The sequence below is a fragment of the Delphinapterus leucas genome, chromosome 5 (genome assembly GCF_059928025.1).
Source record: "Delphinapterus leucas isolate spDelLeu-1000000601 "Yukka" chromosome 5, BTC_Dleu_Yukka2, whole genome shotgun sequence".
Lineage (NCBI taxonomy): Eukaryota > Metazoa > Chordata > Mammalia > Artiodactyla > Monodontidae > Delphinapterus > Delphinapterus leucas.
This window is the reverse complement of record NC_143133.1, coordinates 1,556,555-1,576,838: the sequence shown is the minus strand read 5'-3', so window position 1 is coordinate 1,576,838 and position 20,284 is coordinate 1,556,555. Positions and strand designations below refer to the sequence as shown.

General features: G+C 55.9%; 1 protein-coding gene across 3 annotated transcripts in view; it reads left to right on the top strand.

Annotated features, from left to right (window-relative positions):
- The window catches only part of ZFYVE28 (zinc finger FYVE-type containing 28), a 51,254-nt gene extending 31,478 nt beyond the window's left edge, over positions 1-19,776 (top strand). For all 3 annotated transcript variants that reach the window (XM_089911405.1, XM_089911403.1, XM_089911402.1), the window contains 5 exons: positions 13,631-13,764; positions 15,323-15,439; positions 16,486-16,590; positions 18,746-18,849; positions 19,418-19,776. In XM_089911405.1, coding sequence (XP_089767531.1) covers positions 13,631-13,764; positions 15,323-15,439; positions 16,486-16,590; positions 18,746-18,849; positions 19,418-19,549 — 592 coding nt within the window. In that variant the 3' untranslated portion in view covers positions 19,550-19,776. The remainder of the gene's footprint in view (positions 1-13,630; positions 13,765-15,322; positions 15,440-16,485; positions 16,591-18,745; positions 18,850-19,417) is intronic.
- Positions 19,777-20,284: the final 508 nt, after the last annotated feature.

Below are 20,284 nucleotides of genomic sequence, written 5' to 3'. Positions count from 1 at the left end.
TAGGCACTGGTGGGATTCTGATGGCACGATACTTGCTTCTGTCTCCCCAGATGGGAGCCCTGATGGGCCTGGGCAGGGCAGGAGCCTGTAGGCTCAGACAGAGGTGGGCAGGAGACAGTCTGGAGAGCACAAAGGATGCTTGTTCCCTCCAACCGGCTCATCTCACGGGGCGTCAGTGGTCGTGCTGCTTAACTAGAGGAAACGGGAAATGAGCTGGTTTTCAGTGTCTTGTTTACATTTAGTATTTGGAACCAAACTGCAGTCTTTGCTGTCCTTCAGTGATCTCCCTGGGGGCCCTCAGAGGTCCTGCTGACCTCGTGGAATGGGAACAGCAGCCGTGAGGGCCCCAGGGAGGGGAGGCAGGGGGGTGGACTGCACCCCGAGCGCCACGGGATCCCACAGTGCGGATCTGTGTGTGACGGTGCCTTGTTAAAACCCTGTGTTGTTGTTTTGGCTGTGGACTCAATGCTCTATTTCCTTAATCTCCAGTCTTGTGGGAATCCAGTGGGAAAGTACTGCAGCTTCCGGAGCATTTGTCTTAGGCCAGGCACGTCCGCTTTCAACGCACTGTCCCTAGTCCTTGCCACGTGGGTATAATTATTCCCATTTTATACAAGAAAATGATGAGGCCCGAAACTATCCCTCGAGGGACAGCGTGTGAATGAGACCCCGGTGTGCACGAGTGCGGCACGCGGAGACCGCTGCTGTTCCCGTGGTCACGGGAGCCTGAGCGTGTGTGCTCTCATGTCACACTCGTCCCCACACCCACACGTGCCCCGACGGCTGTGCAGGCCTCCACCCTCAGGGGCCTGCCCACTCTCTCTCCGTGTGCATGTCGCTGTTCCGGCCCCTACCCCGTGGCCACAGGGACTGACCAGTGAGGGCCAGGCTCCTTCCCTGGGCCTCCCAGGGGGCTGGTGGAGGACCCCAGTGGTGCAGGCCCCTGGCTGCCCTCCCCTCCCCAGGACAGATGGCGCCGGCCTGCCGGGAGGAGATGGCTGAGGGCACAGCTCTGCTCGGTAAGTGGATGGTCCAGCCTGACAAGCTACAATGTTTTCCCATAACGACGGTCTCTCTTTAGCATGTAACACACCTGGGATTTCATTTAAAGTCCTTTTTGGTACTTCCCTGGCGGTCCAGTGGTTAAGACTCCGCCCTTCCGTGGCAGGGGGTGCAGGTTCGATCCCTGGTCAGGGAACTAAGATCCTGCAAGCCACACAGAGTGGGCACCCCCCGCCAGAAAAAACCTTTTCACTTTTAAAACATGACAGGATTCATTTTTAAAGGGATGCACAGATAATATGCAAATAAATTATATCTTCTAAAAATATGAGCTCTAGCGCAACGTGTTCTAGAAATGGGTTTGAAAACCACCGTAGAACCAGGTCTGGTCACAGGTAGGCAGGACTGGAATATGTGAACTCGAGGTTGCAGCTGGTCCTCAAATGAGATGAAAGTCAGGGCTTATCTGGGCAGAATACGTATCGGGTCGCTCATAGGGGTGGTGAGCCCTCGGGGTTGTCCTCGTGAGCCCTGTGGTCTCTGCTCGGAACTTTGGGGAAGATGCAGCTGTGATCTTCTGGGAGGCTGTCATCACGGGTCTGAGCGGCCCCCACCCCCTTGCCAGTTCGGGGCCCACCGGCTGAGGGGAGACCCAGGCGGGGAAGGGCCATCTCACTCCCAGAGAACCCTGAAGGTGCCCCATCTGTGAATTACGTCGGTGTGCCCGCTTCTTTGGACGCTTCCGTCACTCGGGCCCCCTCGCTGTGGCCTCACACTGCCCCACCAGCGCTCGGGCACCGAGGCGTCCGCTATGCGCCCGCCCTTCAGACGTGGTCGCCCTTGTTCTCACTGCGCCCACCCGCGATGATTTTACTGCCCGTTCTGAGCCTGAGCAGCAGGGTCTGGGCCACGTCACCCCCTGGGTCGCCCGGCGGGTGAGAGATGGACTCGGGACTGGACCACAGCCTCCCCTCTGGACTGGTGTCCTGTGGTCCCATACAGGGCACTACAGACTGGGCAGCTTCAACAGCAGAGATGTATAGTCCCACAGTCCTGGGGCCCGGAAGTCAAGCTGCGGGCTGGGCTGCAGCCCTGCTGGAAGCTCTAGGGGATGGTCCTTCGTCACCTCTTCCGGCTCCTGGCGTCTCCGGCTGCTCCTGGGCTTGTGGCTGCGTCACCCCAGTCTCTTCGTCATCCTCACGTAGCAGTCTCCCTGATTCTGTCTTCTCCCCTTTCCCTTGTCAGGACGCTTGTCATTGGGTTTAGGGCCACCCAGATAATTCAGGATGATCTCATGTCAAGATCCTTAATTTACTTACGTCTGCAAAGGCCGTTTTTCCAAATAAGGTCACGGTCACAGGTCGTGGGGATTTGATGTGGACATATCTTTTGGGGGGAGGGGGGGCCCTCGCGAGGAGTCGTTCCGTCAGACACATTTTCTGGATGCAGCAGGAGAGGAAGAGGACGCAGAGACAGAAACTTCCAAAGGTGTGAGGTTTCAGGAGGCCCTGCGGGTTGATTTCTTCCTGAATCCGTTTAGCACTCGATCACAGGAGAAAGCCTTTATTCCCACAGACAGCCCGCACCTGGTCTTCCTCTGTGTCTAACGAATTTGTGCTGTGTGTTCAGTGGAGACAGATTGGGAGGCTCGCAGGGCGGGGGGCGGGATGTCTTTGATGCTGGGCGCAGAGCGGTGAACAGACAGACGGAAGTCGCTGCGTGGCCGGCCCCGCGTTCTCCGGAGTGAGACTGCTAGTCGGCACACGCGTGCTGCGTCAGGAAGACAGGCGCCCCAGGAGCAGTAATGCAGGGTGGGGGAAGGAAATGGAGGTTCTGTTGGTGGCCAAGGAAAGGGTCTCTGTTAGAGGATGCTGGGATGGATACCAAAAGAATGGGGGCCTCTGGGGGTGTCCAGACAAATGCATTCTGGGCCTAGCGATGTCCATGCAACGCCCTGTGGCCGTAGCACGCTTGTCTTGTCTGTGACAGCAAGGGGCACGGCTGGGAGGCGCCTACAAGCAGAGAGTGGGGGAGGAGGTTGACAGAGAGAGGTCCAGAGCACGCCGGGCGCCTCGAGCCTCAGGAAGGCTTTCTGGCTTTTACTCCAAGTAACCTGGGAAGCAGGGAGTGAGACATGTCTGCAGAGGAGGGATATGGTCTGAATTTTGGTTGAGAAGGTTTTCTATCCGGGGCCTGCGGGGTCTTGGTAGGAGCTGCAGCTCCTGTGGCAGCCCCTGACAGGGTCAGGGGAGTTGTGCCTGGCGGGTCCTGGGTGCTGGCCTCCCCGCCAGGGGCTGCCCCGGGTGCACACCGCACCGGGAGGGGCTCTGTAGTAGCCCTGGGGCCTGGCCTCTGAACAGCTCCCCCTCTGGCATTCAGTCCAGGTCTGTGGTCAGAAGCGAAGCCCCAGGCCGCCTGGGCCTTCCCCACCCTCAGGCCCTGCTCAGAGGTGAACACGTCCGCACCCCCAGAGTCCCCAGGCTGCCTGGACCCCCAGCAGCCCTCATCAGCCTCCTGCCTCGGCGGGGGTGGGGACAGGCCCCGGCAGATGGTGGCACGTGTGGAGACCGGGCGTCTCCCTGTAGATGTGAGCGCCCCTCTGTGTTTAGCTTGCGTGGTGGCCACTAGAGTCCTGTGCCTGCCATTGGTCATCAGTGGGGGTGGCTCTGAGACCAGCCCCTGTCCCCCAGCACCAGCCTGCAGTGCGCTGAGAGGGTGTCTGTCACTGGGCAGTGTATGTGGCTGCCCCTGCCATGGGTGACCCATCACTTATTGTCCACTTGCACAGGCTCTTGTGGAGCCTCAAGCTGAGCAAGAGTGTCAGGCACAGGTGCTGGGTGGCGGCCACACTTCCTCCTGCTGCTCCACAGGACCTGGGCTCTGGTGTGGCGACCTGCACAGACTCAGGTGAGCCCCGGGGATGCCCCGAGCCTCCCAAGACAGGAGCTGTTACTGGACGTACCCGCCAGGTCAGTCTTCTCTGCACCAAAGTGGTTTCATTTTGCTTTCAGTCCTGACTCAGGGTGCCAGCGCCCACTTGGTCACTCAGTTACAACATCTGCCCAGTTGTATTAGTCAGCCATGCTGCATAACAAATTACCACACACTTAGTGGCTTCTGACAGCACCCGTTCATCATCTCACAGTGTCGGTGGGTCAGGTGTCTGGTGTGGTGAGATGGGTTCTCGGCTCAGAGTCTCACCAGCCAGGCGTCGGCCAGGCTGCGTTCCCATCTAGAGCTGTCGGTGTTTCTGTTGGCCGTCCCTTGGTCCCTCGGTGAGAAGAGACTGAAACAGCCCCTTTGGGTTGTTTCCTGGGTCGGCGCCAGCCCTCCTGGTCCCAGTCATTTCTTGTTCTCTTGTTCCCTCCGTGGACCTGAGCCGTGTGCTGTGGTCTCCTTGGGGAGAGGGGTTTATCCTTCCTCCCCCTCCCTCCCAGCCTGTGCTCACCCCAAGGGGTTGTTGCACTGGAGTAAGCTGTCTTCCTTCCAAACGCAGAGTCACTCATTAAAACCACTAGAAGAAAGAATTTGCAGGTGGCTGGAGAGTAGAGGAAGCAGGGAGATCTGGTCTGTTCACAATAAATTAGCATAGTTGCTGCCCCAGAGATATTTGTGCTGACGCCTCCTGGGCAGCCTGGGCCTGTCAGCTTTGTGCCATCACGTTTGTATTCGTTTGTAGGGTTGCTGTAACAAAGTACTACAAACTGGGGGGTAAACCATAAAAATGGATTGTCTCAGTTCTGGAGGCCAGAAGTCCTGGATCAGGGTGTCAGCAGGGTGGTTCCTTTTGAGGCCATGAGGGAGGATCTGTCCAGGCCTCTGCCCTCTCACTTCTGATGGATACTGGCAACCCTTGGGGCCCCTTGGCTTGTAGATGCTAAGCTCTGATCTCTGCCTTTTCTTTACATGTCATTCTCCCTCTGTGTGCACCTGTGTCCAAATTTCTCATTTTTTGAAGAACACCAGTCATATTGGATTAGGACCCACCCTAATGACCTCATCTTAACTAATTACATCTGCAGTGACTCTATATCCCGATAAAGCCACATTCTGAGGTACTGGGGGTTAGCACTTCAACATATGAATTTGGGGAGACACAGTTCGACCCATATCAGCACACACATACCTCCCTGCTAAATCTTCACCATACTAGGATGAATGGATGGATGGATCAATGGATGGACAGATGGATACATGGATGATTGGATAGATGGTTGGATGGATGGATGGATGGATGGGTCGACGGATAGATGAATGGGTGGGTGGTTGGGTAGATAGATGGTCAAATGGATGGATAGATGGATGGATGGATTTTGTAAGGAGGAGCTAGCAGGGCCCAAGCTGGCTCATTAGAATTGGTATGTGGCTGTGCAGATGTCCAGACTTTCCATGTCCCCACATCCAAGCATTAACCTTCCTTCTGGATTCCATCAGTCCGTCTTGCTCCTCCTTGTTTTTCTCTTACTGAGGCCTTTACAAAGGGTTTCAAAGGCTCACAGATTCATCCATGTGATGTCACAGCCAGAAACACCTTGTGATGCTATTAGTTTTTCCAAGTTGTATTATCTCTTATTTCACAGACCCCTAGAACTTCAAAATGACTAAGTCCTTTTCCTGTCAAAAGGCCATTTTTTCTACTCTGACCATGGAATCAGATACTTCTCCATGTGTGCCTTTCAAGGGTGCCCTTTGGAAAGTTTGCCACTATGGACCGTGGCCAAAGACACAGGCTGGACAAAACCTTTGGTATTAATGTAACTTTAGAATTGCATTGTCTTTTGCTACTAGAAAATTGACACTTCCTAGTAATTCAAACCTAAGTGGAATTGTTACGGGGAATATGTGCTGCCTTCAATAAAAGAGAGTGGCAGGAAACAGAATCCAGTTGGGCATCGGTCACAGAAGGTGCTGGATTTTCCGACATCCAGGTGACCATGCAGATTTGAAGTTGAGTGCCTGGGTAGATACGGCTGGTGACAGGAGCTCAGACTGCTTGGTGAGGCAGAGGAAGCCCTTGGCAGGTGGGCGCCCCTCACGCCTTCACCCTAGCCTCTCTCGCCCACCTTTCCTCTGCGTCTCAACTTCCGGCCATGTCTCACCCTCACTGTTCCTGCCCTCACCGTAGACCTGGACCACTGGGCACCAGCCGGCCTCTCAGCTCTGTCTTGTTAAAGCGTGTGGCTCCCCCACTAGACTGGGCTCTTGGGGGCCACACACAGGGTCTGATTCATCCTTGGAACCCTCTTCCATGTTCCCAGCCTGCTGCGTAGCAGCTGCCCATGGAGGACCAGCGCCCTTCCAAAAGGGTGGCCCTGGGCAGTGTTCCTGGGGCCCCCGGTGCCCAAACAATGCCCATCTATGTGGCCCCTAGGACTGGGCTGACCCAGCCGGGCCCCAAGCTCAGGCCCCAGGTGACATCCCAGGCCCCACCCCCAGTGTTCTGTTCTTTTGTTCCCGGTGGCCCTTCCAAGCCCAGCTGGGTTGCCCGTGGGCAGCACCTTGTTGGTTCTTCTGCCTAGGACCAGGCTCTTTATGGAGCCTCTGGCTCTCTTTCCATCCACACCCGCCCCCAACACACAGACACACACACACACAGACACACACACACAGACACACACACACACACACACACACGCCCCACTCTGCGGAGCAGCAGGAGAGGGCTTGAGGGCTTGGGGTTGAGACCATGGTTGCCATCTGACCCACCCACCACCTGTGGGCCAGCCTCGGTCTCAGTCTGCTGGGAGGGTTCATTGCTCTTTTAAGGCACAACATGAACCGCAGGCTTCATAGCTCTCAACGCTCAGCTGACAGTCAGGGCCCTTCCTCTGGTTTCTCGCAGGCGAGCTGCCTGCCAGCCGCAGCGCCTTGTCCAGAAAGGCTTCCCCGCTTCCAGGGCTTTATCTGAGGGGCAGGGGCTGCGGGGCTGAGCCCCAGAGCATGCCTTCCCTCCACTAAGAAACAAACTCTGTGCCTCAGGAGGGCTGCAGTGGCTCCTGCTGTAGGCGCTGCCTCTCCTCAGCCTAACAGTTATTCTTCTGGTCATAGAAGTAATACTCAATCTTAGAAGATGCTCAGAAAATAATCCATAGTCCTACTATGCAAATAAGTGTAACGTTAATGCTTTGCCTTGACTGTATTTCCCCAAATCTCATTTATGTACATATGATAGCTCTAATTTTTAAAATGCTACCTTTTTATGTAATATTTTAGAATTTCCAGCATCATTAACTGTCCTTTGTGGAAACTGTATGACTGAGCTAACTTACTGAATCAACCCACAATTGACGGGCATTTAGCTTGAGCTCTTTCTTGAATATGAGTCGCGAGATGATTACAAGGAAAGCATCCTCTTATTCTTTTTAAAGTGTACAAGTCAGTGGTCTTTAGCATATTCACAGTTGTGCAACCGCCACCAGTATCTAATCTCAACATTTTCCTCACCCCATAAAGAAACCCCAAACATCCTCCCCTCCCTTCTGCCACTGGCAACCATTAATCTACTTTCTGTCTCTTGGGTTTGCCTAGACTTTTCAAAGAAATGGAATCATACAATAAGTGACCTTTGTAGCTGGATTCTGTCACATAGCCTGATGTTTTCGAGGTTCATCCACGCTGTAGCACCTATCCATACTTTCTATGGCCAAAAATTAATCCCATGGTGTGGCTAGACCACATTTTGTTTATCCGTTTGTCAGTTGACTGACATTTGGGTTGCTTCCATTGTTTGGCTAGTATGTATGAACATTCACGTACAAACTTTTGTGTGAATCTGTGTTTCAGTTCTCTTGGGTAGATACCTTGAGGTGGAATTGCTGGGTCATACGGCACGAGGAACTGCTGAACTGTTTCCCACAGTTCCGGTAGCATTTCATATTCTCACCAGGGATGTACAAGGTTCCAATTTCTCCGTATCTTCACCCACACTTGTTATTTTCTGTTTCCTTTTTAAACTCTTACAGTTATCGTAATGGATATAAAATAGCACATTATCATTTTAATTTGCATTTACTGAATGACTAATGATGGCATCTTTTCATGTGTTTACTGGCCATTTGTATATCTTCTTTGGAAAAACGTCTTTTCAAATCCGTTGTCCATTCTTTAGTTGGGTTATTTATTCTTTTATTGTTGAGTTGCAAGAGTTTTCTGTATTCCAGATACTGTACCCTCGACAGATACATGATTTGCAAAAATGTTCTCACATTCTGTGGGGTTTTTCACTTTCTTGAAGGTATCTTTTGAAGCACAGAAGTTTTTAATTTTAATTTTTGTGTGAATATGCGTTTCAGTTCTCTTGGGTAGACACCTCGGAGTGGAGTTGCTGTGTCATCCTGTCTGAGGAACCGATGAATAAGATGTTTGGTTTTGGTTGCTGTGTTTTTGGTTTCACACCTAAGAAACTGTTGCCTAATCCAAGACCACAAAGATTCCTGTTCTTTTCTAAGAATTTTTAAGAATTATTTTAAAGAATTTAAAATTCTTTCTAAGTTTAAGAATTTTAGAATAGATACAGGCCTTTGATCTATTTGAGTCAATTTTTGTCTATGGTATAAGGTAAGGTCTAACTTCATTCTTTCGTGTGTGGAAATGCAGTTCTCCCAGAAAAAAAAAATTTTATTGAAGTATAATTGACTTACAATATTGTATTAGTTTCAGGTTGCATGACATAGAAATTCAATATTTTTATAGATTATACTCCATTTAAAGTTATTCTAAAATACTGGCTGTATTCGCTGTGCCGTTACGATATGTCCTTGTAGCTTATTTATTTTACACTTAATAGTTTGTACCTCTTAATCCCCTACCCCTATCATGCCCCTCCCTCCTTCCCTCTCCCCAGTGGTGACCACTAGTGTGTTCTCTATATCCGTGAGTCTCCTTCTGTTTTGTTATATTCATTTGTTTGTTTTATTTTTTAGATTTCTACATGTGAGTGATAACATATAGTATTTGTCTTTCTCTGTCTGACTAAGTTCACTTAGCATAATACCGTCCACGTCCATCCATGTTGTTGGAATTGACAAATTTGCATTCTTTTTTATGGCTAAGGAATATTCCATTGTATGTATACACCACATCTTCTTTATCCATTCATCTGTTGATTGACATTTAGGTTGCTTCCATGTCTTGGCTATTGTGGATAATGCTGCTATGGACATTGGGGTGCATGTATCTTTTCTGCTTTTGTTTTCTTTAGATAGATACCCAGGAGTGGAATTGCTGGATCATATGGTAGTTCTATTCTTAGTTTTTTGAGAGACCTTCCATACTGTTTTCCAAAGTGGCTGCACCAATTTACATTCCCACCAACAGTGTGGGAGGGTTACCCTTTGTCGACATCCTCAGCAGCACTTGTTATTTTTGGTCGTTTTGATGATGGTCATTTGATGGGTGGGAGGGGATGTCTCATGGTGTCGATTTGCATTTCTCTGATGACTAGCGAAGTTGAGCATCTTTTCATGTGCTTTTCATCTGTATGTATTCTTTGGAAAAATGTCTATTCAGGTCTTCTGCCCATTTTTTAATCTGGTTTATTTTTTTATTGAGTTGTATGAGCTGTTTATATATTTTGGATATTAACCCCTAATTGGTCATATCTTTTTCAAATATTTTCTCCCATTCAGTAGGTTATCTTTTCATTTGGTCGATGGTTTCCTTTGCTGTTGCAAGAGCTCTTAAGTTTAATTAGGTCCCATTTGTTTATTTTTGCTTTTGTTTCCTTTGCCTTGGGAGACAGATCCAAAAAACATATTGCTATGGCTTATGTCAGAAAGTGTTCTGCCGGTGTCTTCTTCTAGGAGTTTTATAGTTTCCAGTCTTCCATTTAGGTCTTTAATTCATTTTGAGTTTATTTTTATATGTGGTGTGAAAAAACGTTCTAATTTCATCCCTTTACATGCAGCTTCCAGTTTTCCCACTTATTGGAGAGACGGTCTTTCTCTATCTCAGCACCATCTTTTGAAAAGAGCCTTCTTTCCTCGTTGGATGATCTTGGCACCCCTTTTGAAAATCAGTTGCCCACAAACGTGTGGGTTTATTTCTGGACTCGCAATTCTCTCCCATCCTCACGTGTCCTATGCCAGTGCCTCAGTCTTATTTACTGGCGTTTCATACTAAAGTCCACGTCATGAGTGTGAGGCCTCCAACTTGTTTCCTTTTCAAGATTGTTTTGGCTGTTCTGAGTCCTTGCGTTTCCGTGTGAATTTTAGGATCAGCTTGTCAACTTCTGCATGGAAAAAGAAAAGGTGGCTATTTTGATACAGATTGCATTGAACTTATTGACCAATTTGGGGAGTATTGCCATCTTAATGATATTAAGTCCTCAACCATGAACATAGGGTGTCTTTCCATTTATTTAGGTCTAATTTATTTCAGTGACGTTTTGTAGTTTTCCGTGTGTCACTCTTGCACTCTTTTGTTAAGTTTATTCCAAATATTTAAATCTTTTTGATGCTATTGAAGGTAGGGTTGTTTCTTAATTTCATTTTCAGTTTGTTTATTGCTACTATATCTTAATATAATTGGGTCTTTAACAGTAACTGCTTTATTGATATATAGTATATATACCATTCAGTTCACCCTTTAAAAGTGTATAATTTTTGCTGTACACCTGAAACTAACACAACATTGTAAATCAACTATACTTCAGTTTTTTAATTATTAAACATATGTACTATAAAAGTGTATAATTTAATGGTTTTTAGCATGTATTGACTCTTAACCTGTTGTATTGATGCCAAATCCATCAGCTCTCTTCGCTACTTAGACTTTTCAGTTCCCTTTCCTCTGCCCTCCCCGTCCTAAATCTTTTTTTTCCCCTACTTTTTAATTTTGGCAAAATACATATAACATAAATTTTACTATTTTAACCATATTTAAGTGTACAATTCAGTGGCATTGTACACATTCACAGTGTAACATAACTGCCACCACTCTTTATTTCCAGAACTTTTCATCATCGCAAACTGAAACTCTGTCCCCATTCAAGCCCCCTTCCCCAGCAGCCGGCACCCACCATCTGCTTTCTGTCTCTGTGAATGTGACTCCTCCAGGGACCTCACGTAAGCGGAGTCACACGGTGTTTGTCCTTTTGTGACCGGCTTCTGTCACTGGGCCTAATGTCCTACAGGTGCATCCATATGGTAGCTGGTGTCAGAATTTTCTTCCGTTTTAAGGCTGGATAATACTCCATTGTGTGGAGGGACCCCGTTTTGTGTATCCATCGTCTGTTGACGGGCACTTGGGTTGTTTCCCCTTGGGCTCTTGTGAATAACGCTGCTGCCAATATTGTGTACAAATATTTGCTTGGGCTCCTGCTTCCCAGTCTTTTGGGTGAGGCTGTGAACTGAGACTGGGGGTGTTGATGGAAGCTGACACCCCGGACAGTGATGTTGCATCCCCCTTCTTTACTCAGCTCCCAGGACAGGGGCCGCCAAGTCCACACCCGCCAGGCAGAAAGTCAGGGGCTTCGTCTCTGGAAACCGGGCAGGTGGTCTGGGAGGGCAGAGCTGTAGATCATCACGAGGGTCCCAGCCTCGCCCTCAGCCTCCCACCGCTCCTCCACGTTCTGGTGAAATAGTACTGATAAGGGCACTTCCCTGGTGGCGCAGTGGCTGGGAATCCGCATGCCAAGGCAGGGGACACGGGTTTGAGCCCTGGTCTGGGAGGATCCCACATGGCGCGGAGCAGCTGGGCCCGTGCACCACGGCTGCTGAGCCTGCGCTCTGGGACCTGCGAGCCACAGCTGCTGGGGCCCGTGCGCCTGGCGCTTGTGCTCTGCAACAAGAGAGGCCACCGCGGTGAGGGGCCCGCGTGCAGCAACGAAGACCCAATGCAGGCAAAAATAAATAAATAAAATAAATAAATTTTTTAAAAAGAAATATTACTTATAAACCAATGTTCACATCGCTAGAGTGTGCCAGTCAGACGCGCACTTGTGCATCTCCGCTTGGCTGAGCAGGGGGAGCCCATGAAGCCAGTCTGGGGCCCTTTCCAGCCCCAGCGCCCCCTGCGCTGAATTCTCAGGCGCGTCACATCTCCGAGCTTCCTGATGGTTTGACACCAAGGGACGTGCCCCTAAGTGAGATATCGGGCGGCTGTGCGCGTCTCTCTGCCGTGTCGGCGAGGGTCGTCCACGTCCACAAGGGGCCAGGGCTGCTCACCTGCTACGATCAGGCGGGCCACAGCGTGACAAGATGACAGTGGATTCTCCTCCTCCATCACTGGTGGATTTTACTGGAACTTCCAGAACGGCCCTGAAGATTCTGCCACGTCTGCAGTTGCACAGGGCAGGGTCTTGGGTGTGTGCCGACCACGGCCCCTGGGCTGAGTGTGCCAGCTTCTCTGAGGTGGTGCCAGAGCACCTCCCCCAAAGTCATCCACCAATTTACACTCCCACCAGTGATGCGAGGGCACCCGCTATTCCACCCATGCCAGGAGGCCACGCCAGGGCCTCTCTCTGACAGGGGTCTCTGCATTTGAGGCAGGCATGAAAAAACCCAACTCCCCCACAGAAAAGCAGAAACAGAGATAGTGCAGGCCACCAAAGGCAACTTTTAAAAAATTATAATGAGGGACTTCCCTGATGGTCCAGTGGTTAAGACTCCACGCTTCCACTGCAGGGGGCACGGGTTCAATCTCTGGTCGGGGAACTAAGATCCTGCATGCCTCGCGGCACAGCCAAAAAAAAAAAAAAAAAAAAATCAGAAAAAGAATATAATTAATGTTTCTAGAGAGATAAAATATTTCACATCCATGAAACAACAGAGAGAGCAGGAAATTAAAAACCTGGTAGCAAAAATGTCGAGGGGAAAGTCGGAGAAAAAAAGAGGAAATTTCCCAGAAAGTGGGAGAAAACGGCAGAAATAGAAGATGGGAGATAAATGATTTAAGAACAGGACGGTCAGTGGACGCCCTAACAGTGTAGGCTCGACTGCGGCCACTACTTAGGGCCGCAGGGTGACCCCTGAACGGCAGAGCTCACAGCACCTGTAGCAGGACCCCTGGGCCGTGGGAAGGGACGTGCATGGTGGGGACGAAGGACGGTTTTAGTAAAACAGCACCACGACCTGGGGGCTTAAAATAACAGAAATCTCTTCTCTCGCAGGCGGGAGGCCAGAAATCTGAAATCTGACAGGGCTGCCCCCGCTCCGGAGGCTCTCGGGGAGGGTCCTTCCTGCGTCTTCCAGCTTCTGGTGGCTCCGGGCACCCCCAGGCTTGTGGCCACATCACCCTGATCTTTGTATCGTGGCCACTTCGCCTCCTCCCCTCCCCCGTGTGTCTGTGTCTCCTCTCCCGTCTCCCACAAAGACATTTGTCCTTAGATTAGGGCCACCAGATAATCCATGATGTCTCCTCTCAAGATCCTTACCTTGATTGCAGCTGCAAAGACTTTTCTTTCAAACAGGTCCTGCTGGCAGGTGCAGGGGTTAGGGTGTGGATACATCTTTTGGGGGCCCGTCAGCCCACTGCAGAGGGTGTGAGGAGGGGCGGTGACTCTCCCACGGGAGGAGCTCAGCACGTGGCGTTAGCCCCAGTGCACTCCCGCAACGAGGGGGCCTCCGGGCAGAGATTTTGCCTTCCCTCGCCCCTCCACCTGTGCTCCTGTGTTTCCTTCTCTGCACAGCGGCTTCACGGCCGGCTCCTGCCCCTCAGACGAGATGGGGCCGGACGCAGGCCCCGTGGCCATCAGAGAGAAGATCCGGTCCCGGTTCCACGGCAGCCACGACCTGATCCACCGCCTGTTTGTCTGCATTTCAGGTGCCACTTCTGGGCCTGGGGCGGGGCGTGGGCTTGGGGACACACTGGGGCGGGGGGGCGTGCTTTAGCGGAGCAGCTGGCCCAGGTGCGGGAGGTTCCCCACTGATGCTGGGCTGCTCGGGTGTCAGCCCTGCCTTGGGCCTTCCTCACCGCATCACTTCATCCTTCGCCCGCGAGCCCCGCCATGAGCCCGGCCCGGTAAAGAGGCGGGTGTCGTGCTTCACCAGGCCCTCCCGTGGGGGGTGGAGGACCCCATTCTGGTCCCAGTGGCCCCTCGCTGCTCACACAGGGAGGCTCTGTTCAATTTGTAGGTCAGAGTTCATTGTGCGTCCTGTCCGGACTGATGTTTCCTCTCTTGGGGTGGCAGACAACAGGACGGTGACTGTTTTGGCTCCCTGGGGAGTTCAGTGAGGGGAGTGAGCACAAGCGGTGTCTCCGTAGCAGCGCTTTCCCTAGATTTGTGTGTTCTGAATAGCTGCGTCTTTCTCATGGTTTAAAAGTATGACAAGTGTGCAGTGAAGTCCACCCTCCTGGCCTCCTGCCTGCCCTTCCCCGACACCTCCCCGAGGCAGCCGGGTTCACACAGTGCCAGTCCTGCAGCCCAGCTCCCCTGGCCTGGAGTTTCCACGGCGCTCCCGGGCCCCGGGTGGAGGGGCAGCCGCGGGGCAGCCTGTGGACTGGCGGACGGTGCAGAGTCAGGGTCATGATCCCCGGGGTCACTCCGCACTGCCGAGGGCCCCTCAGGCACAGCCCCCAGCCAGGCCAGGTGGGGGCACGAGGACCTCGGGGTGACTCTGAGCTTCGGTTCAGACATCTGCCGGGATCCACTACACGGGTTTGTTTAGAGGTCTGGGGAACATCATGCCAGCTGGTACTCAACACGGCTGCTGGCACGCAAGGAAGCCCCCGGAAGCGCCGGCCACGGTATCAGCGCAGTGATGGGTCCCGGGGCGCCCATGTGCTGCTGGGATGTGCACGGTCACTCCCTGGCTTTGCTGTTAACGGCAGCCCCTTGTGCCCCTGAAGAGCTAACAGCGCTCTTCACTGAGAAGGGCCGAGTCCACCTAATTGAGGGACAGAGGAAACCTCTGCAGGTGAGGGTGGGAGAAGCCTTGTCCAGCCAGGGAGCGGGGCGCGGCTGGCGGGGGGTGCCGAGGAGCCGGCGCTGGGCCCCATGTCTGGGCAGGGTCCACCCTCGGCCCCCCAGCCACGTGGAACCTCACTGCATCCCCGCAGTCGAGGTGGCCGTGAGGGGAAGGTGCTGCCATGCGGGTGGGCACAGCTGGGGGCTCTGGGGTTGTCCCTCAGTGAGGGGCCAGGATAAAAGCACGAAGCGAATAACTGACCCCCGGGGGAGGGCTGCTGGGTACTTTGCCCCCCTCCGCCACCTTCCCTTGACTCCTGAGCTTTTGCTTCTGCCAAAGGAGCTGTCACGGGGGCGGGGCAGCCTCTTCTCGCGGCCACTCATCCGAGGACATGTTGGTCTCTGACCACGAGCCCTGGCTGGGTTCACCAGCTGCCAGGACCTAACCCCCCCTCCTCGGGCGTCCTCCCCCAGGCGTGGCCGACCAGCTGCAGACCAACTACGCCAGCGACCTCAGAAGTATTCTCAAGACCCTCTTCCAGGTCATGGCCACCAAGCCGGAAACGGACGACAAGGAAAAGCTAAAGAAGGGTGAGTGCCAGCTCGGGACAGGCTCTGAGGCCTAGGCTGACCGTCATGCCCACCCACCCCCGGATGTGGGGGGCCTGCGGAAATCTGCACCCCCAGACCTGGCCCGGTACCGCCACCCAGCTTTTGTGGGCAGAGGGGCACAGGCCCCGGGTACCCCGAGAAGTGGGCTTGGGGACACACAGGGGTCACAGCCCCACGTGCCCACGCCCCAGCCAGGCCACCCCACTTCCGACGGCTGACGGGCCTGGAGACGGGACCCGGAAGCGGTACACTGTCAATTCTACCAAACTCTGTCTGTCAGAGCAGCCAGGGGCCAGCCCAGAGCCAAGGAGGGGACGTGGGTCCCCTGCTCGGGGAAGTGGCCGTCTGTGAGCTGCCTCACATACTCACACACGCGTGCACACACACGTGCACGCAGAGCAGAGTTACTTGGTGAGAGAGCAGGTGTCAGACAGGGAATGCTAAGGCACAGGGAGCTCGGCCCCTCGCTCCCTGGAAGGAGGTGGCAGTGTCCGAGCGTGGGGAAGGGGCCCGACCCCTGCTTGCCCACCCTCTGCTGGGCTGAGGCTCCCATTCTGGGCGAGTGGCCTCTCATCATAGGGGCTTCTGCTCAAGAACGTCTGGACACACGGGGCAGCCGGCCCAGCCCTGGAGGGCATGTCCTCGCCTACAGGGAGGAGAAGTCTGTCCTGTGTGCCAACCCAGCTGTGCCCCCCAGGGTCCACACCACTGGACCACACTGCCCCCATCTGCCAGGGAATTCTGGGCGGGGCTGCCTTCTGGGGCTGGCTTCTTGCTCTGCAAGCAAGGACAGTGGGCCCTGGGGCCAGGGGCCCACAGGCAGGACCAGCTGCACACCTGAGGGCACTCGGACGGAAAGGCCCCCTGCGGGGTCAGCACCCAGCCTGCGGGGACGGTGGGTGAGGGCTGCGGTGACCCACTCCGCATGCGGGACTGTGGGTTGTTCGGGGGCTACTGCCTGCTGGCGGCACCTCCCAGGGACAGGCGGTGGCCCATTGACCCGAGCGCCACCCTCTCTCTTCTAGTCACCCAGACCCTGCGGAGCGCGGCCTTGGAGGACTGCGCTCTGTGCCAGGAGACCCTGTCATCCTCCGATCTCGCAGCCAAGACCCGAGATGGAGACTTGGAAGGTGCGTGAGGGCCCGGGAGCCGAGCGGAGAGCAGGAGCCCTGTCTGGATGTTTCCACCGCTCTGCCCTGGACTGCAGGCTCAGGGCGGGCAGCGCTCCTCCAGCGGGGGCCCCTCCCCATCCCCAGAGACCTAGACGTGCCGCTTCCCAGGGTGTGCAGCCTCTTACTCCAGCTTCCCTCCTGGGCTCCCAGGGTGGGCACAGGTCCTCTGAGCTGCCGCCACCTAACCTCAGGCCCGTAACTGAACATCTCAGCCTGGGGGGCAGCGGGAGGGTGTGAGAAGCAAGGAGATGCCGGGGTCCAGGCCGTTGGCCGCAGCTGCAAGTGGCTGGTCCCAGGCCATAGGCACACTGCCGACCCCCCAGCGTTCACCTGCCCCGCAGGAAAGGCCTCCCGTAGCAGCCTGCTCCCCCATTAGCCTGGAGGTCGGCCGGCTGCAGGCCCGGTGGCTTGGCAGTCAGGGAAGGAGCATCCAGGGTGGGCTGGGGGCACTGGCAACACATCTGTGGGGAGGGGGCCGCCCAAGGCCTTTGGAAGGGGCCGGAGGCCTGGAGAGGTGCTCAGACGGGCAGCGGCAGACAGGCCTGAGTGAGTGTTGAATGCGACCGGAGCTGAGAAGGAGGCGGCTGGCCCCGGTGTGCCTGGCCGGCGGCGCTGGTCCCTGCTGGTCCCGGCTCAGGGCCTCTCTCGCACTGCCTGGTGACCCAGGTGTGCAGTGGGGCTGCCTTGGCCGGGATCCCGTGGGGGCGGCCACACAAGCTTCCCTGCTTCCTAAATGCCCTGAGCCCTGGTCTTCTCTACCCTCCTGTGAAAATCACACACAGTGCCATAACTAGAACGCCCACCAGAAACTCGGAACCCCCTGCTCGAGGAGCGTGCAGCTGGTGAACTGCGAGGTCTTGAGGGGCCCAGCCCACAGCCAGGGCCATGTCCCACCGTGGGCCACCAGTCCAGCCCCCTCCTGGGAGTGGCTCGCAGGGCAGGGCCTGGACCCAGCAAGTCCTCAGGACCCTCACCATCCTTCTCGGGCGGGGGTCTCGACTTGTGTGTTGGAGCTGGCCTCGTGGCCTGGTGTGGTCCCGGAGCTGCCGGGCCCCGTCCAGGGCATCACTGGGGCCGGCCAAGGATTTCACACGGGGGCGGGGGAGGGTGGCAAGCATGAGAAGCCACCTCCCTGCAGTCGGGGGTGAGCTGATGGGGTCCAGAGCAGAAGCGGGAGAGCTGGGTGGGAGGGGTCGGGGGGAGGGGCGGTTCTGTGCGCAGGCGGGGGAGGGGCAGGTCCTCAGGTGCAGGTTGGTGAGGAGAGGGGACGAGAGGGAGGCGAGGAGACCCCGGTCTCTGGTGGGTGGGCGGCCTTGCTGAGTTCCCTTGGGGGTTGTGTGAGAGTGGACGGCAGACCCCTGAGCCCACACTGTGGCCCCAGGGAGCCGTCCAGGTGTTCGCTCTCCCTCTGGGTGGCAGTACTGGGCTTTGGGTTGGTACGCAGTGGGCATCTTATGTCTGGGGTGGGAGGAAAGGCATGTCCCCCCATGCAAGATGGCTTCTCCCAGCGCCGACACACACCCTCCCACCCAAATTCCAGAGCAGATGCCCAGAGGCTTCCCCCAGTGATCTCCTGGAGAAGTGACATGGGACAGGCCCACAGGCAGCTGCCAGGCTGCACAGGTGTCAGAAGAGGCCAGGGCCAGCCTCGGCGCCTCTCCTCAAGAACCTGAGAACAGCCCTGGAGCTGGGGTGGGCAAGGCCGATTGACGGAGGGGTCCACAGAGGGGGCTGATTTCTTCATTTCCCAGCCCCCATTTTTGCCCAAGGGCCCTGCCAGTCTGGGTGCCGGCCGGGAGAGGGTTGTCCGGGTGGACGCTCCCCGCCCGTGCCCCGAGTCCTGGGGCGAGGTGCAGGCCGCAGCTGGGGTCCGATCGATGAGCACGGCCGACAGCTGCAAAGACTGACACGTCCATGGGACACCGTCAGTTTTCTGAAACCGCAGCCGGTACCGAGCCTCAGGGAGGACCGGAGGTGGGGAGTGGGGGACACCCTGCCCCACCGGAGGCTCCTGCACAGCCGCCAGCCTCCGACCCCCACCCGTCACCGGTCCCCACTGCCGCCACCGCACGGGTCCCTCTGGCTGACGTGTTCCCCCCTGTCGTTGTCATAGACCCGCCCGAGTGGGTCCCGGACGAGGCCTGCGGCTTCTGCACCGCGTGCAAAGCCCCCTTCACCGTCATCCGCAGGAAGCACCACTGCCGGAGCTGTGGGAAGGTGGGTGGGGCGGCCGAGGTCGTCCCGCGGCCCCTTGTGCTGTCGCTGCGGGCATCCCAGGGGCCGTCACAGACGTGGCGCCGAGGTCCGGAAGTCCGGACTGATGCCCCGGGGTCCTTGTGCAGACACGCCTGAGCCCTGGGCCCTGCTCTGCCTTGGCACAGGGTGTGGACTCCAGGCACTCCGCCCACCGGGTGCGATGGTGCAGTGCCCAGTCCCAGCCACTTCAGACCTGGGGACGGGGAGGGGATGGAGGGTCTGAGTAGGAGCCTGCGGCAGCCTGGCTATGGGGCCAGGACCCCCTCCGTCGGCCCGGCCTCCTGGCCAAGACCTGCGCCAGGTTTTCCTGAAGGTTCCAGCCCCACGGGGGGGCCGGGAGACACCCACCCGCGCACGCCCGGGATGCTCTGGGTGGGAGGAAGGGCAGGAAGGCCGGCGGCGCCCGGGGCTCCGACCCTGTCCTTGCTGCGCGCCCCTGAGAGGCCAAGGTCAGGAAGGGGTGAGGCGCAAGGGCTGCTGGGAGCCCTGCCCAGCCCACTGGCCCCGCCTCCTGCCCCTCGCCTTCCAGATCTTCTGCTCCCGCTGCTCTTCGCACTCGGCACCGCTGCCCCGCTACGGGCAGGTGAAGCCCGTCCGCGTGTGCACGCACTGCTACATGTTCCACGTCACGCCCTTCTACAGCGACAAGGCGGGCATCTGACACGGTGCCCCAAGCCCGCGAGGGCCCCAAAGGACGCCAGGGAGGAGGTGCCGAGGAGGAGGCCTCCGGCCACGGGAGGGTCTTCACTGCATTTCATCCAGCTGCCGCCATCACCTCTGCCAGGGCTGCAGGCCGCCCTGACTTCCAGAACGTCCAGGACCTCCGCCCCACCCGCCCTGGCCTCCACACCCGTGGGGACCCCAGGCCAGCCGCAGGGGCCAACAGGAGGTCAGCTTCAGCCAGTGGGGGGACCTGGGGGTGCCAGGCGGCTTCCTGGGCAGGATGGGCTTTCCTCCCGCCCATCCGCCTGCCCCCCTGCCCTGCTGAGATGCGGCGTTGAGGCTGAAACGTAGCAGAAGGTCCGCCCTGCAAGGGGAAAGTGGGGATGGTGTCTGAGCTCAGGGCAGCCTCGGCCCCTGGGGCTGAGTCTGGGGAGATGGTGGACACCTCTGGGGGCCGGCAGGGTGGGGGGGGGGCCTGGGGCACCGCAGGGCTTCCCCACACGCTGGCCAAACCAGAAAGACTAGGCTTTTCTCTCTCCAGGGCCCTGAGCCCACAGCTGCCTGCCCCCTGCTCCCCTCAGGACCTTGTCTCAGCAGCATGAGTCTCATTGCTTGTTGGAGAGAGGACATGCAGAAGCAGGCCTGGTGGTCCTCTGGGCAAGCAGGCGCGCCCCTGCTGCGGTCTGCCCACCCTGGTCCACCAGCCGATGGCGGGGTCAGGTGGCAGGCAGAG